Source organism: Molothrus aeneus, chromosome 2 (assembly GCF_037042795.1).
Source record: "Molothrus aeneus isolate 106 chromosome 2, BPBGC_Maene_1.0, whole genome shotgun sequence".
NCBI classification, from domain to species: Eukaryota; Metazoa; Chordata; class Aves; order Passeriformes; family Icteridae; genus Molothrus; species Molothrus aeneus.
The window spans coordinates 24,780,413-24,799,193 of record NC_089647.1 but is presented as its reverse complement, the minus strand read 5'-3'; the positions used below and the strand labels follow the sequence as shown (position 1 = coordinate 24,799,193).

The following is an 18,781-nucleotide window of genomic DNA, read 5'->3' as shown; positions in this document are numbered from 1 at the left end:
AACAAGCCAAAATACCCTGTGTCACACTCTCAAAATAACTGGACCTGGCAGGCAGTGCTACAGACTGAGTTGGCAGAGAAAGTTAGTTTACAGCAAGGGCAAAGGTTTGGGCTGACTGTGTCAGTCTCACAGTCAGGTAAGTACAAATGCTTTCCTGCCAGGGTCTCAGCTCCACTGTTGACATGTTTGACCTCAAGGAAAAACTAGTATTTAATTTCTCACAAGTATTTTATATTGAGGACAGCTCAGCCCTGAATGATACATAATGTCTGAGCAACAGCTGTAGTAGTAGATTAATTTCCCTGCTCTGAGCAGGAGGTTAGACTAGGTGACAGCCTCAGGTCCCACTCAGTCTGCATTACTTGCAGTTACAATAAAGCTATTGCAACGGTGGTGGTTCAGGTCAGAAAAAAAAAATAATCAGGGATTTAAACTCTGGTTTGTCGGGTTTCAGGGAAACTTTCTCTTTTATTACACTCTTATTCAGTATTCTACAAAACTCTTAAGCCAAACACATAACTCCATTTATTTTACTCAAATTCACAAAAGATATTTATAGAACTGTAAATGGCTTCAACACCTTCTCAAAATACAACCTGTCAGAGGCCAATCTGACAGAATGGCTTGCATCCCAATTAACACTTAAGTACACAGGAGGACAGAGCTATCCAGCTACTGAACAAAGGTTCCAGAAAGCTTGGATTGGCTTACTGTCACAGACATGGCTCAGGAGTCAGTTTTACAGTGACTTGGACTATTTTTACAGTAAGCCACTGACTGTTTAGTAGCTGTCATATCCTGTTTCTGGAGCCTCTTCTAAATCTGAAACAGTTTGAAGAAAAGTGGAAGGCAAAAGGGTTAATCTCATGTGGGGCAGTTGCCACAGGAAAATGGGAGAGATTGGCTGAATGCCCCTCTGGCACCCAACCTCTGCTTTTGTTTTCAGTCTCTTAAGAAAATGGGGGAACATATCCAATGTCCACAGTGATCTTGGTATAAAGAGGATGCTTGGTTCTGGAAAGGAGCCTGAACTGTAATGTATTCATTCCGTCAGCTTTCCATGTTTTTCTGGTGTTGTGTTGGGAAGGAGGCCTGAGGAAGGAAGAAGACCTGCAGTTAGAAGAAAGAAGGTAACATTTGCAGCTGAAGCTGCAGAAGAAAGAATCTTCCAGAGGGCAAAAAAGCCCTGAGCCAATTCTTCCCACAATACAGACTGAACAGATTAGAGTGAGTTCACACTGAGTATTCCAAAGAAGGATGACAACTGGGACTGGATCCTGATCAGAGAGGGAGACCAGCGAGGTGGCAGCAAGAGTCTCCGAAAACCAAGAAGCTGTCAGCAGCTTAGAGAGACCTGGGAGTGCAAGGCAGAAGTTTGCAGCCACGGTGTACACAGGCTGCTGTAGGTAGGTTTTTGACAGGGTTGTTATGGAAACCTGAGTTTTGAGATTATACAGAGAGATCTGCACTGCCGGTATGAGAAGCCTCCACCACACTTGACCCAACACCCTCCTCCAGCTCTTCTATATAAAACAGTCTTTGATAAAGTCTCTCATAGCACCTTTCTCATGTCTTCAAACTAGAATATTGCTTTCCACTATTTTAATGGCACGTTGTAACTCCACACAGACTGAACAGCAAGCTTTTAATATTGGGAACTTGTAACACAGTGCCCCTTTAAACTGAAATCTCCCAATTTATAAGACAGGCAGTATTTTTTTCTTTAAATTTTACTCCCTGTATAATTTAATGTTTAAATCTATGTGTTAGCTCCCTAGCTGGCATGTGTCCTTCACAATAGGAAGAAAAGGCAGGAAACTAGGAGAAACCCTTCAAATGTGAAGACAGGAGCTGAATGATTCAGTTGAAACTGACTGGGGGCTGCTTTTAAATAGCCTTCCTAAAGCAGAAAAAGCAGCAGTGGCATGAGGCATATGTAGCCAGTGCTGGGGAAGATGACAGCAAGAGCCAAGCTGCCCCAAGGCCCAGAGTAGCCCCCAGCCCCACCAGGTACCTCCTCCAAGGATCTGGGATCTCTGTCTCTTCATTGTAGTCCATCACTCGGTAGCGGCCAAGGTGAGGGGATGTCCGGACTATTTTCATTCCTGCCAAGTGAATCCTGTAAAACAACATACAAAAGTGTTTGCTTGAGCATAGAGATGCCACTTCCAGGCTTATGGTCAGAGATGATTTTCAGTGCCAATGCAATAAAAACAAAGTGCAGAAGCAGCACAGGGCCACATGACCTTCTCTAGCAGGCTCTAGGCCAGGCTTGGGCTAGAAAGCTCCCAGCTGCAGTGCACTTTGACAGGGCACAAGGGGATTAGAGCAAGCAGGGAATGAACTACAACATACAGAGCATTCAAGAACAGTTCCCCTGAGTCTGACAAATGAGCATTATTCTACTTCCTGCTAAGAGCGAAGCTTTTGCTGCCTAGAGGTCCATCACCTAAACTTTAAGGGAAAAGAAAAAAAAAAGACCTCAAACTTGCAGTTTCTGAAAGGAAGCCAGTCCTCAGTTTCAAAACCAGATTAAGCCTCTCTGTTCTTTGAGAAGTGCCATTCATTCAGATGGCCTGATCAGACTGGTTCATAAAAGATTAGGGATAAATCCAGGCACCAGACAAACATATGTAAACTCAGCTGCAGTACAGTTAGATAAGAGAAGATGAACTGAAGGCTCAGAATTCCAGAACAGAGCTTCTAAGCCCGGCATTTTGGGTGACTTTCAAGCAACTCACAGCCCACTGCTGATAGCACCTATGTTACTTTGCCAAAAAAAAAGTGCCTTCAATAGTGCTAGGGTTACCAAACCTCTGTTATCACAGGACAGCCCTTAGGCAGAGAAAATTCCTGTGAATGTAAGAATGAATGTTTGCTCAGTTGAGGTTATCTAACTGGCATGTTTGCAGCATTTGACTGCGTTCCATTGGGATCTGATACAGCAGGAATGTTATGAAGCTGAAAGGCTACAGAATTGAAAATATTTGTTAGGCTAGAGCCATCAGATGACTATTACACTTCACTGACAGTGTTATAGTTCCATTATTTCACATGGAGTTTTAGACAGTTTCTTGTTTTCTGAACATAAGCTTATGGTACATTCAACCATAAAGAGACAAAAAAGCAAGAACACTAAACTAGCTTTGCTGTTACATTTTTTTGCATTGCAAATAAGACTAAAACTGAATTGTTAATACATTCATTTACTGTTAAGAAGAGTCCAAGAGACTTTCCTGTAGTTGAAAATGTTAACACATGAGTGGCTCCAATTAGAATAGCGTTTTCTTCTGGTATTTGCTACAACTTGGATTAGAGAGCACTGCAGTCTGGCGACCATGAGTAGCAGCTGGCAGTTTTTTTCATTAACTCTGCTTTTTAATAAGCAATATCACAGAAAAAAAAATCATCTTTGCACAGAATTTTTTAAAGCTGGACATTGAAATGTGAAAAAAAAAGATTAATTAATTTTTTTGCTACATGGTAAGAAGTGCTTGAGCACCTCCCAAAATCCAGATCCCAGCTGGTCACTGAAGAACATTCATTCCTAACTTCTGCAGGCTGAGACTTCAGAATGTGAATAAATCATTAACAGGCATTGTCCACAGCACCCATGAATCTCTGGGCCAAAACATTGCCAATCATTAGTGTAAGTTTTCTCTGAAAACACAGGCTCTAATTCCCTTCCAGAAAGGGCTATTCCGGGAGCTATATAATTCACTTGCCTTCCAGGATTCTCTTCAAAGAAGTGCACTCCTATGCATAACTGGCATGACTCTACCCTGGCTACCAAAAACCAAATTAGATGCCTAAGCTATACTAAGAGCAGCTGAATAGACCCAGCATTGTAGTACTTGATATAAAGATCTATTTTCCAGGCATTCTATTCCTTTCATAAATGCTGACTCTCTAAACAACCATACAACCTTTTAGTTGGCTTTCTTTGAAAGGCAAAGGAGGAATTCTATACCAGAAAATTTGGCTTTCAATTCCCAGATGAATACTGCTTTGAAAAAAAAAACCCAATCCTGTAACTTGTCACGTTATACAAGACAAAAATAACAAAGGCTTCCACGGTCAGTTTAGTTTTATAAACTCCCCATGAGCCTGCCTCAGTGCTGGATCATAAAGGTGCACAGTGCAATTCCAAAGCTGAATAAAGAAGCTGCAGCCATGATTCTGTACTTGAATTCACATTAGGCAGAGCACCTGGAACTAAACTCATCTATAGAATGCTGCTGCCATGGCAACCAAAGTACAAGAAAAACCATCAACTCTTGCTGTCACTGACTCACACTGGTACACAGGCTCCTCCATCACCCAGCACTGCAGACAAAAGATAGAATTCCTTGTGCTCCTTAATCCCAGGTATCAGTGATTAGGTAACACTTGGAGCAGCCTAAATGCACTCAACTTAAATTCCCAACTGTCTGAGAATTAGCTGAGCACCTTCTTATTCCTCAAGCTTGCAGATTCCTTCCCTCCCTTGGGGCTGTCAACATCAGTGGAGGCACTTGTCAGCTACAAGTAGTTATAACCCCTTGCACTGAAGGCACAAGGATGTGAAATAACATTCTGCTCCCAAGAAATGAGAAAGCTTCATTTTCCCAGCACATAGTGATTGGATTCATAGGTTCTAGCCATTTTCTGACATTAAGCATTCCCAATACCAACAGCATTTGGGATTATAATGGTACTGCAAGCACATTAAGGAACAATGTTGTTGGTTCCTTTCCTAGGGTGCTGCTGTGCTTCACTTGCCAGCTGAGATCCATTTCAAGCCTGTCCTGTGCATTGGTACCTTGTAGCAATGTCATCATTTTCACCACCATCGCCCCAGTAGGTGTTGGGAAACCCATTCATCTTCATGTAATGTTCTGGAGTCAGAGCAGACACGCCTCCAAAAAAGGACTTGTATGGCAGACTAAAAGAGAAAACAAACAGGCAAACAAACACCACCCTCCAAAAAAACCTCCTAAAAAACTCAGCCACCAAAAACCAGAGTTCACTATTGAAGGCTAATGCCTGTCCTCCACAATTAACAGTGTGATCCAAGTCACACATACATTAATTGCATACTTGCAGGCACTCTCATGACAATGCCAAACCCCAAAACAGTAAACCCAGTGTAATTCCCATCATGTTCCATTCCCCTCATTGTTTCCCAACACCTCCCCCCAAAACTGACCAAAGTAAAGCTGGTTTCAAAACTCTATCTTGGATGAGTTTAAAGTACCTGTATCCTACCACATCATATTCCACCTGATCCAATATTCCCATCTTACATTTCTTTTCTTGAAGGAAAGTCAAACAGAAACCTGCCAGTCATTTGCCAAGCTGAGCTAACTGTGGAACAGGGAACTACAGGCAAGGAAACATTCAAGACTGCATGCTTGGGTCAAAAATATCCTTTTCTAGGAAGTAACTGCTGCAAAACTAACACACAGAAAACCTCATAAAGGTTGTGTCTTTGACTGTTCCCACCCATACTTTCTAACAGGAAGTGAACCAACTGGAATATATCCACAGAAAGCAAATGGAGGCACTTACGTGTACTGAAACTTATCCATGGCACTGGCCATGTGCTTGGGATAATATTCATCACAAATGTACAGGTTATAATCATTCTCAGGTACCAGGTCAATATCATGCAGGACAAGGCAGTCCCACTCTTCATCCTTCATGGCTTCCCGGACACCAACATTAAGCAGCTTTGCTCGGTTAAATGAACCAGTCCCTACCTGGAAAAGAAAACCTACATTTCTTCACCAAAACCACACAGATGTTGTTAGATAGCTCAGTTAAAATTTATTTTATCCAAAAAGCCTTATTCAAATGAATGAATCAATACTGGCTGCAAATTCCATGCTTCCAGCTTTGAAAATGTCACCCACCCTCTTCACAACATTCTTAACAATTGTCAGCTTTGCTGTGTCGGGGCCCTTACACTCTTGGCACCTTTCAAGAGATCCATCCATAAGCCAATCCTCAGGTAAACATTTGTACAGCAACACTTTTGCCCTGACTACTGTTTACTAAAACTTACAAATCAGAAAAAGATCTTGGTCAAACAAAAAAGCTTCTTTGCCCTCCCAATAAACTATTGGTTTTAACTGATGAATCCAAAACTTGCTCCCTTGCCACTGATCTTTTGCAACACCAGTCCATGTCAGGTACAAAATGCTGCTAGACCTGCACAGACTACCCTGCCAAGCCACATATATGTATTTGACACAGACTAAAAATATCCAGCTCCACTTCAGCATTCAGTCTCCACGTTTTGCTTAGTAGTCACACTGAAGCTACAGACAAACCACATGCAAATCTCAAAAAGAGGAAAACAAAAGTTACAACTGTCCTGGGTTACAAAACGAAAGTGCTACTGTGGGGTGTAACCAAACTGTATTCTACTTTCCTCTACATCATTTTTGGACAAACTCTTAAAGAAGGGTTGTTTGCAGCAGCTGCCCAGTGCACAGCCACCCCTCAGGCTACAGCTGGGTGTTACATAAGGGAAAAAGAGGCAGCCCTGTGAGGCAGGATAGTGTTTCTTTCTCTTCACACTCAGCTGTGGTACCTCTCTCCGGTGAAGCAGCCATCCTGAAGGGTCTCTGCTAAGGGGCCATCGTGAACCCAATGGAACCAGCAGAACACCTGGCAACAACCACCAAGGACTCCAAAAATATTCTGTCCCTCATAGGACTACATCATTCCATTGTGAAAGTCCCTGCCCTGGGAGGTACCACCTGAACCTGACCACATAGAATCTCAATTTGGGGATTTGGGACACCATCACTGCTCGAGGGAACCAGAGGAGGAACAGACCTTCTATAGGACCACCGTTTTCAACACTGCAGCCATCACTTAATCAGGCTGTGACCACCATCCTGACCAACAGGGGGACAGGCTCTCACTTTAAGCCAATGTTTTTGTATTAATGTATTTATTGTAATCTTTCTATTAAGTTGTAATTCCAATCTGAAATCTTTCTCAAGGTGATTGTCTGGGGGTTCATTACTCCCGCTGGTTTACTTTCAAACCAGCACAACCACTTAGTGACAAATTTATACCCCCAGGAAAAAAAAAACAAAACCACAACAGAACCAATTAAAAGTGGTACAGTATTTCAATCATTAGCAGTCATGGAGGCAGGACAGCTATCTGACCTCCTCTCAGCCCATGCATAAAACAGTATTTCCACATCAGAAGAGTTACATTTCTTCTTCAGAACCCAGCCCTTAAGTGGTGTAGCTGAGCTTCCCAGCAGGCAGATCTGACTTGGAGTTACCTGTTGGATCAGGTAGATAGTGTAGCTGAGCTGCTGGCGCTGCAGGAAGGGATGGATGTAGTAGAGAAGATGGTGGAGGCACTTCTCCTGGTTCCTGTAGGCCACAAGGATGGCGGATTTGTAGCGGGGAAAGCAGTGAGGTGGCTTGTAGTGGCCACCAGACTGAACAAAAGGATTTCTTTTTATGATCATCCTTTCACTAGGGAGCACCTTGAAGGTGATGGTTAATGGACCAACTGTAAGGAGAGACAGAAAAAGAATAAGTAAGATCAGTGATGTTTCTCCATCTTTTTTCAGACCAGCCACCCATGTTTGCTCCTTCAGACAGCAGCTCCAGCAGAGAAGAGTTAACAAGACCCATGCAGATGTGGCTCTGTGATAAATTTCACTGCTGCCTGCTGGCCAGCTCAGCACTAGGAGGACAAACTACCTGCCAGGCACCCCGAGCCCTGGCACGGCCAGCAAGTCTCACTGGGCTGCTGCACAGCTGCTTCTCCCTGGGACTGCCTGCTACTACAGCCTTGTGTTGCTTAGATGAGATCCTTGAGTAAATGGATTCACTGAAAGAAACAGCGTAGAAAATTATTCAAGATGAACAGACACATCTGCTTTTGCTACCCATTTGGAAAATTTCTCTAAGCCTCTTTCTGAAGAGATTCAAGGACAAAGATGTGCAAGTGGATATTCAGCAGGTCAAGGGAGAAACAGTTTGAAGCCTGGATGAATAGAAATGCTTTAGAAAATGTCAGGTCTACCTTTGAAAGCATTTCAAGTTCAATTTGATGTTACAATCACATGCCACAATAGCTGAATTTGCTATATTATTTCATTTTCTACACTTTGATAAGCAGGCAGTACTTCAAAATCTGGGAGAAGCAGATGACAGAACTGAGACAGAAGAAAGATGTTATATTTTCAGGAACAGGCACAGGATAGCAAAAGAAACTATACATGGTTGTTGTTCTACTCAGCACCTCATTTTAAAATACAAAATATACTGGATATCTTCAAGAGTTTTTGCCTAATTTAAAAAAAATCTGCATTTTTACATGAATTCTTCAGATGGAAAAATCCTGACAAGTCATAAGTGAAAAAGAATCCATATAAAGTGTCAATACCCATTTTAACACAAACCTCATTGTTACAATATAAATAAACAAATTCTACAATTGTCTAAATGTCTGTCCTCCTGGGTACTGAGAAAAACTTCCAGAAGTAGCAGAAGACTTGTATTTATACACAAATCAGTGTGTCTTAATGGTTTTCTACAACTGTGAACTTTTAAGAAAATAATACACAGATGCAGAACAAGATTACCATCCAATGCTTAAATGAACTAGGAAAAATCTTTCACCCAAATCATAATTAGAAGCTGGCAATTTCAAATGACAGTTCTATTAAAAAATTCTTTGCAGGCCATGTTACCAAAGGCAAAATGTTTTTTTTTCACCAAAAGTCTGCAAGGCAAGTTTGTAGTTGGTGGTGTTTTTTTTTTTTTTAATAGCCATAAACAAGATTTTCTTTTCTTTCCAAGCTGATAATTAACACTATGGCTGTCCTAAATCAGGTTTTCAGTACCTTCTAAGTGAGACTCCCTCTTAAACACTGAAATAAATAATTCTCTCAAAAACCTTCTGATAATGAAGCATGAGAGAGAGAAAGCAAATATTTAAGCCTGGTGTTTAGGAACTTTCATTTGAGCAGGAGAAGGTACAGGTGTGTTTTAAGACTAAATAAGCAAGTGAGTCCAGCATATGCTTCTTTCAGTCCATCCTATATTCAAATCTGTGCTACAATTCTAACAAAAACAAACAAAAAATTGAGCCTGCCCACACCCACATCCTGTTTAACTAACACAGAAAGAAGTAACATCCCTCCACTGGTTTTGGGGGTTTGGGGTTTTGGAGTTTGGTTGATTCATTGGTTTTGGTTGGTTGCAGGATTTTTAGAGCAGTAACAAGACTTAAGGACTAAATTTGCCATAAAATTCTAAGTGTCCATTCTGAACCAGGGAACACTGCTACTATGAGGAAGTTGGTACACCTGACATTTCTGATGGGCAAACCTGTATTTGCTAAGTGTCTCCTCTCCTTCCTCAAGGAACACACAAATGGCATTTCCTGAAGGTCAGTCTGAAGAGCCACTGATCCCATTTCTCATGCTGTCAAAAATGTCTGGTCAGAATCCTGCTGCGTGGGTTTTGTTAATTGGTTTCTGTTTGTTGGTTTGTTTTTAAAAAGATAGCCTGACTTTTGCTTGTCAGCAAGATTTTGCAATAGCTGACTCTTAAACATCACTTTTCAGTCCTTCTCCAACTATTTAAAATACAGGAGAATTTGATTTTCACTGCATTACCCGCAGCAGGAAAGCAGAGTACATTGCCATATATTTGTACCCAAAACAGAAGAGTGGTTCTTCAGAGCATCATTGTGTGGGCTATGAACCTAGGTCACATCTCCAGTGAACATTTCATGATGTATTTCCTACCTCTGTGCATGCAGTTTCCCTTTCCACTGTTAAGACTCCCACATTTCAGTCCAACAATGTTATCAACCTGTAGTTTATGTTGCTGTTTAGATTAATGCACTTGCTGATTATCAGATCTTTCAACCTAAGGCACCATTAACCACTGATTTGATGACAAGTGGAGCTTGCTAAAGAAGTATTATATTCAGGGATTTCAACTATAGATTATTGCTCTAAAGAAAAATAAGTAGGGGAATTAACCCCTTTATTCTCCCACAAAGGCAGGGTTTTGTTTTCTATAAAACAATTGGGACTTTGTATTGCAGAGTAAGATTCTGCAGCAACAATCTTTAAATTCCAGAAAAAATGAGATCTTAATTTGGATGTAAGGGTATGAGTAGGATACTGTGAACAGCTTCACTCCTGTTCTCTCCTTCCATACCCAAGCATACCATTCAGGAGTGTAACATTTGCATTTTCCAGGGTTTTCAAGATATTGTGTTCTCCTATGCTGCCTGGCTCCACACATCAAACAAATCAGCTCAGAAACTCAATCTGGAATATGCCAAGGGAAGGAAAAAAAATTCAGTGTGACTTACATCCCCAAAACCTCTGGCTGCCCTACACTCCTTGGCTACAAGCTACATCCTGGCTCTCACGTCTCCCTGCCGTCCAACTAACAAAAGGCTAATGCAATCTAATCCAATTAAATCCCAAATGTGAACAGAGCACTTGCATGCTGGACCAAAGAGGGATAAATAAAACTGCCAAAGCACAGCCTTGGAAAAGGAGGAAAAAACTATCTTACACATACTAGGAAGCACAGGATCCCTGTTGAGGCAGGGCACAGAATCAACACTCCGAATTGTCCAAGCAATTTTTCCATGGCAAATTTTTCCATGGTTCCAAAGATGTTTCTGTGCCTGCACCATCACACAGAGGGTGTTTAATGAATATGAAACTTCAGTGTACAGTTAGGTCTCACAAATCCCTGTGCTGTCAGCTGGTGCCACTGACAGCACACTCCCTGCTTGCTTCACTCCCTGGGCAACATATTTACCTATGAGGAGACCCATTGACTTTGACCATATCTATCCCACCTTATGAAAGTAACTCCAGGACTTCTGAACTCAGAGTATGCAGCTGTCATTACCAAGCCCAATCAGAATAACCAGAACTTACACAAGATGAACAAACAGGAACAGTAGCATGGGTGAATGCTGCACTCAGATACTGCAGCACCACACATAACATTACCAGAGTCATATTTGTGTAATTCTACCAGCGCTTGGGAAAAGAAATAAAAAATGAGACCAACAGCTTTCATTTAAGCATCAGTTGCTAATGATAGAATACAAGGCTGCCTCAATGGCACCTGAAAATAAATCTCAGTGTTATCACTTTTTTATTTCTCTTTCAATCCAAGAGAAGAAACTCTGGCAGCATTAGAAAACATAGCAGGAGCTACTTAATACAACAGATGGTCCTGCTCATGAAAAGGTTATGACAGATGGGAGTGAAAGGCAGTAACTACTATAAGAAGGGCTTGGAAAAGATCCTTCCACAGCATGAGCAAATTATAACCAGCAAACTTACAGACAGAACTTTCAACTATTAAAGTCCTTGAGGGCCAAACCGACTTGTTCAGCATGTACCATGTACGAAGGAAGGTACCCCTTTAAACCAAACCAGAAATAATACAATAAAGACAAATCTTCCAGCACCAAACTTTTTCCTCATGAGAGGAAAAGATGAACTGAAGCAAGACATCTTGTATGCAATGTGAGAAAGTCAGATTTTGAATTTAAAAGCTATTTAGTTATGTTTAACAAAGTATAACCCTGGCATATAAGCACTTCACTTTTTCTAAAAATAGAAGAGGAAGAAACAGGCAATGGATTATTTGTGTAGAAACTTTAACCTCTGAGGGAACTCAAGTAATTTATTCACTATATTAGTGAAGACACTGAATACCTGCAATGCTTTTCAAGTTGTTGGTCACAAAACGTTCAGTGCACACCACTAGGTACTTAAAAGCATCACTAGTCAGCAGGAGTCTAATTCCTCTAAGGCAGAGATGATTAGCAATTACACTTTAATTCTTTCTTCACAGCCCTGGAAGAACCAAGTTGCTGCAGATTCAGGAGACAGGAAACAGACAGATGAGCTGCAAGCTGATCAACATTCAAATAGTTATCAAAATGATCTACTACATATATAAATGGAAAAAGTGCTGCACTTCATAAAAGCCCTGATGCAGAAACCATTTAAGCCATTTGGAATCCTTCCAGGTACTTTAACACACTTTAGAGTGGGCACAGTGACTTATTACCAGCTCTGAGCAGGAGGCTGAGTCCTCAAGAATTGATTTGAAATCTCATTTAATAGAGTTTATGAAATTAATATTAAAAGGCATTGCTCTCTGCAATATAATGCTTCCAAGAAGCATCAGTCTCATGAGAGATGATGGCAACAACTATTCAAGACATTTATAAAGTATTTATATCTCAATTCATATGCTCCATCACGTATAAAACAAGGGACAACTCCCTCACAAAATAGCATGCTTCTCAGCTAAGAAAAAAGCAAAACACCCAGAAGAGGCTGGCATGCAGTGATAGAAGGAATAATTTACATCCTATATTTACAGGGAAATACTGCTGAGTAAAAGTTAAGCAGTAGCAGAGACCTTAAGCTGAATTTGTATCAGTGCTCCAAATTACTTGTGTTTCACTTCAACAATGGTTCATATGCTCAGCTCAGTATTTTTATACAGCAAAACTTACACAGTTACTTTGCCTCATGGTTGGCTTTTTTTTTCTCCCAGACAACTTGCTGTTGTTTCTGTCTGTGACTAACATCATGTTTCCATTTTAGCTCTGAAGTACCACCTGCAGGACCATCCCCTCTTCTTAGCACTCTCAGTGACGGGCAGAAGAGGAGTTCTTACAAAGATTTCCCAGCTCTAAGAGCACAGATTAGAGTAATTTTACTCTGCATCCGCCTCCTCCATATACGTCACTACTTTTACTTATCTGATGGTTTGCAGGCAAGCTGCAGAATTGTTTGGTTCTTTCTTTTTGACACTAAAGCTGTCTCATTTGACTCTTAGGAGAGAGGATTTTCATCAGTAGCGGACACAAGTTAGGTGCAGTCATGTTTCTGCTGTGCTTTTTCAAATAAAACAATTCAGCCTGAAACAAGGAATTGTAGCTTCCCAGAACTGAATGGGCTGCAGTGCACTGAGACCATGACACCCAGCACCTGTGCAAAAAGGCTCTGTGCTACCAGGATTTCAGGAGTTAGTAGAGCTATTTCTGAGGGAAATGCTGAAACACACACCCAAAGCTATCATACATACTGTGTGTACTTAATTTAACTGCAAGCAACAGAGGAAGGAAGGAAACATCTCAAAAGAGCAAGCATCATTACAAAGAATGCAGCCTGAGCAGGCTCATCCAAAGGGTCCCAGCAGAGCTCCCCAACCTAAGTAAGCAACTTGACACAAGAGCAATGGCTTCCCACAGAACTTCCACGTGAACCACGGCCAACCATTTGCTCCTAATGGGCTCCATGTGCAGTGATCAGCTTTCCTAGAACAGCAGTCCAAGGCTAGGGGCTAGGTGTAGACAACATTTGGACATGCAGAAGCCTGTGCACTATGGACAAACTTGACAAGAGTAACTTACTACACAGTACTCTAAGAAGGTGATGGCCCCAAACCAGCTCTAAGTGCATGCTGATGGAACTGAATCCATTCATGGCTGGCTGAGTCAAAGGGATTCACTATTGCCTGAGCAGCACCACCACTCTACTAGAAACACATCCACTTTATACACCTGGTTTCACTTTGTACTGACTAAAAATTTCTCAACTGCTTTAGTACTGCAACAACTGGATGAATGCTGCTTCTTAGATCAGCTCTGGTTTGGCCCTACTGTGAATACAAATTAACCTCTGACCAGACTTTTAAGTCTAACACAGAAGTTTCTAAGCCTAAAGGATGTGTAACAGTCATAGACTAGAAGATCACCATGAAGAGCAAGGTGCCATCCTCATACATCCTCCTTAAGCTGATTTGAAGTCAACTTAATCAATTTATATTGAACTATAGATTTGATATAAGGCTAAGACAAAGAATCCAGGAGTTAAAGTCAGAGGTCAATATTATGCAGTTTCTGAATTGTTGGGTCATTTTACACAGACTGCCAAGAAAAAAAACCAAAAAAGCATTACTAACTTGATATTATCACCATGCACTGTTTTCACTCTTGCTCTACAATCTTGACATCTGTGTAACCAAATTCTCAGTATTGGAAATTTGTAAGCCAGTAAAATACTTTTCCTCGCACAAGCAATAAAAACAACACAAGTTGTTAAGAGGAGAGAATTTTGTCAGTGTAAGTACATCAGCACACCTGTTTCAAAGTTTGAAGAAGATACAACTTACATTTATGACACGTTCAGGGTTATGAAGGAGGTTCTTTCAAACCACCTTTCCATGGTTTTTCGAGGTTCATACCTACCCAGGACTGGGGACTGCGCTGAGCAGTAGGGCATGGTGTCTTCATTGGGAGCCCGGGTGAACAAGCTGAGGTTTGTGTACACATCGTGGGGCTTCGAGTAATCCACCACCACCTGAGGCGACTCTGCAAACCCGCGGAACACACGCGAAGGTCCGCCTCGGTAGAGGATCAGGATAAATATTGCTTGGAAGACAAACACAAACAGCAGGAAACAATGATTTTCCATACGGGAGAGGAACATAGTTTTTAGCCCATGCTCCAGGATCAGGGCGGCGAGGAGCTGAAGTGCCTTCCAGGGGCTGCCGTTCCACGCTCTGGGCTACATCGCTGGGCAGACCTCCTCCTCCTCCTCCTCCTCCTCCTCCCCCTCCTTCTTCTCCTCCAACTTTCTGAGGCGACAGCGTGCTCCCCTAGCTGGGCTTCATCAGGACGCCGAGAGCCAGACCTCCCCTTCCCGGGGCGAGCTGAGCCCGGTGGGCTGGAGGAAGGGAGGAGCCGGCCGAGCCAGAGCCAGCCCGCTCGGAGCCCCGGGGCAGCGGCACGGGCTCGCTGTGGCACAGGCGCAGCGCCCGCCCTCCCCCGCCCGCCTTCCGGCGAGACTACAGCTCCCAGAATGCAGGGCGGGGCAGGGAGGGCCGCGGCTGGGCGGTGCTGCCGCCTGGCATGCTGGGAGATGTAGTCATCTCCCCCTCCCTCAGCGACCGCCGCTGTGGGCGAGGAGGGAGAAGGATGGGGTGGCTGCTGAACTGCCCCCCGTGTCGTCTCGTCGGTGAAAACCCGACTGCTGTCTCCACTTTAAGTTGGCTATTAAACTGGTCAGGGAGAGATGAATGGAAATTTAGACATTGCAATTGACTGCCCAGGGAGGTGGTGGAGTCTCCGTCCCTGGAGGTGTGTAAGGAAAGACCGGGCGTGGCCCTCCGTGCCATGGGCTAGTTGCCATGGTCGTGTTCGGTCATAGGCTGGACTATAGAAAAGACTCAGAAGTCTTTTCTAAACTGATTTGATTTGGTGATTCTGTGGAATGGATACACCTCAGCCAGTGCCTAAAGGGACCACAGCAACTGGCCGCTGCGAGAGGCCTCCTGCCATGGCCATGCTGCCCTGAAAAATTTCAGCTTTTATGCCTCTCTTCTCTGGCTGATTAAAAAAAAAAAAAAAGATGGGGCTTAGATTGTGCTGTCAGTCATTTTTGTGCTCTCATGTGCCTGCTTTTGCTTAAATGCAGGATAGGAAAAGACATTTTACAGACATTAAATTCCTACACGGCTTCAAAGAAGAGTTGGCGTTAGCCGTGTTTGCAGTGGGGAGAGGGTTAGAAGGAAATCTGTGAGGGGGAGCAGGCTCCCTGAGCTCAGCATCAGACTCCCTGAGTTCCGCATCCCGCTCCAAGGCATGGCCACTGGCCCGGCAGCCAGCCCATGAGTGCTGGCCCAGACCAGGCACAGCACTGAGCACTGGACAGGCTGCCCAGACAGACTGCCAGCCTCTTTCCCGGGGGAGATTCTAAAGCTGTCTGGACACAGTCCTGAGGAACGTACTCTAGGGACCCTGCTTGAGTGAGAGGGTTGGACCAGATGGTCACCAGTGGTCCCTTCCAGTCTCACCTGTTCTGTGATTCTGTGTGCTGCTGTTTGCCTTCCAAATGGGATGGCATAGCAAGAAGATGGGGGAGAGAGTGATATCACTTTTATGAGGAGTTGGAAGTACTCTGGCTTTAGAGTTGGACTGAGATGTATGAGACACATCTATGGGAAACTTGATCTCAGTCATTCTCCTGAGCAGAACAGGCCATTATTCAATTAAAGCGGATTGCTTAAGGCCTGGATGCAAATTGTCATAATTTCACATTTAATTTTAACTTAATTGGGTTTTTAAATAAAAAATGTAGAGTACTTTTCTTTTCCCCGGGCAAAGTCTTGCTTTACTGAAATCCACGCAATGCTGCTGCCACAAGGTTGCTTTTTTTGTACACCTACATCTACTGTTTGCATTCTTCTTGTGCCATTCCCTCTACAATGACAGCAACCCACCCTGCTTGCCTTCCCCTCCATAAAACAAAGCAACACTCGCTGTTCTGCTGACAGTTCCAGCAAGTACAATGCCAAGGACAGGAAAGAATTAATCTCTGCATCAGCTGAGAAACAAAGAAAGGAATCAAGATTTTCATGGTATGACCTGGGGCTGCAGATGGCAATTGTTTCAGGGCCAGTAGTGCTTTATGTTTCTCAATCCCTCCTTGGGTCACAGTAGGAAATCTCAATGGAGGAAGAATTTGGACAAAGCATGTGTGCCTCCCTCTCTCTTAGAGAGGGGAGCAGCTGGACCATTAGAGCTCCCCCAATTCAGTGGCTCGGCAATTTCCTTGCAGTCAGGGCTTAGTTGTAAAAATTGCCACCCTGTGCCAGTTCTTGGGCAGAAGAATGAGGTCAGATGGAATCTAATCTGTATTTTCACCTGTGTGCATATTTGTTCTCCAGACTGGAAAACTAAACACAGCTAGGCAGATCAGCTGTCTGCAGAGGAGCCAGCCGGAATGTGTTTCTGTGTGGGCTCAGAGAGCTGAATCTCCAGGTGTGTCTCCCTCAGGAGCCTTCCAAACCAAATACAGTTCCTCTCCTTCCCCTTCAACCACGAGCACTGGAATGAGTGGATCATAAACCCAGCCACGAGCCTTTTCCTCACCAGAAAGCAAGCAAGCCAGGAAGAGCAAAGTACTGGTCAGAAACTTCATGGTGCCAGGAGGTCTGAGCCTTTTCAAGGTCACAGTGCTCCTGTTTTAAACAGAGCTGTGGAAACTAGGGTGTGTTTTGAATTAAAAATGAATTGGATTGCTTAAATGCAAAAAAAAATCTTCTGTCTCCACTGAAGTGTGAAAGGGAGGTGGGAGGAATTTTAGCAACCTTTGTGCAGAGATTTATTGAGGGCAGTGATGGAGGAAAACAATATGAGACTGGATCTGTAAGAACCAGGCACTGGGCTGGATTCACAGTCAAAGGTCTGCCTTTCTCATTTTCACACAGCTCCCTGGGAAATTAAGTTGAATACATTAAAAAAAACCAACCAACCAAAAAAAACCCAACCAAACAAAAAACCCCCACAAAACAAAATGACCAAAACAAACAAACAAACAAACAAACAAACAAACAAACAAACAAACAAAACAACAACAACAAAAACAAACAAAACCAAACAAACAAAAAACACCCAAACCAAACCAAACACCATCTTCAATGGAGCTTGAAATTAAGTTTGTGCAAGAGCCTCTGGATTGTCCCAAGGGAGGGGGCTTTCCCTCCCTCCAAGTGCGGTTGCACTTCCAATCAGGCCTGAACATGATGAGAGACTGAGAAGGATGCCTCACGCTGTTTAATGAGATTCATTCTTGCTTGCTCTTTTTCTCTCCCTTTCTCCTCCATGCCCTGTCTCCTGGGGGCTGCACTAGATCCCTAGTGAAAGTGCAGCAAAGTGGCTTTGGGAAGCTTTGCCTTGAAAATGCAGGGCCCGAGGAGGGGAGGAGCAGCTGGTGTAGCAGAGTGGTTGATACCAGGCTGGGTGCTCATACAGTGCTGGTCAATGCATTATCCAGTGCCCTCTCATTCCCCAGGGTTTCCATTAAGGCAAGAGGGAGGTAGCATTAGTCCTTCTACAGGTGGATGCTTTTAGCCAAGCAGAGCCGTCCCTCATTTTTGGGGAGTGAGGTGGTTTTAAACCATGACACTGTGTTTCCTAGTGAGGTGCATGTTTCAAGTACTTTGGCCACAGCAGTTCTTTCTCAGCCTTTTGCAGGACCTTGGTTTGTAAACTTCACATTGTTCTTCTAGCAACACTTTTGTGAATGTTATTTTTTTTATTACATAGGTATGAATTTGGCTTGTTCTCTAGTATGCTAAATTTTCAGCAAGGCTTCCTCAGAAGAGTTTTAAAACTACTTCCATGTTTCTGAGAGGTGGATGCCCTGCTGTTAAAAAACCCAGATAGCTGATGTCATATACCTTGAACCAGTGATACAGCAAATTAGTGAGAGCTTTAGAAACAGAACCTGGATATCCAAGCTTCTCCTAGGCTTGTGGAAGAGCCAACAGTGGGCTTCTGTCAAACAGACATTTCACTAATAGGCACACTTCCCCTTGGGATGGAGAACTGACTGCCTGCCCTATGTTTTGACCATCACTCAATTCTGAGTCATGGTCAGCACCTTTACAGAGCAATCTCATTTGGGATGGACACCATGCCCAAAATGACTGCTAGAGATGCCATGAGACTCTGGAGTTTAGCCTATTTTCTCCTGTCTCCTATTTCCTTTATCTCCATAATAGAGGCAGCGGTCTCAGGGACCTGAAATGTTTTTGCTTGACTTTCACTTGTAACATTTAGGTCAGAGGAAGAGTGAAATGAGTGGCCTTGAAATGAGAACACTTTAAATAGATATTTTTCCCATTATAAATTCTGCTGTGTTTTCCTGGAAAAGGAGTAAGGACTTAGGCTGCAGACAAAACAA

The 18,781-nt window shown here is 43.0% G+C and overlaps 1 protein-coding gene across 1 annotated transcript; it reads right to left on the bottom strand.

The window, feature by feature from the left end:
- Positions 1-434: 434 nt before the first annotated feature.
- Positions 435-14,766, bottom strand: LOC136569016 (beta-1,4-galactosyltransferase 3-like). The gene is made up of 6 exons (XM_066569287.1): positions 14,281-14,766; positions 7,289-7,524; positions 5,551-5,741; positions 4,802-4,924; positions 2,015-2,119; positions 435-1,092 (listed from the first exon to the last, which is right to left on the bottom strand). Exons 1-6 carry the CDS (start codon positions 14,519-14,521, stop codon positions 951-953), a joined length of 1,038 nt encoding a protein of 345 aa, XP_066425384.1. The 5' UTR covers positions 14,522-14,766; the 3' UTR covers positions 435-950.
- Positions 14,767-18,781: the final 4,015 nt, after the last annotated feature.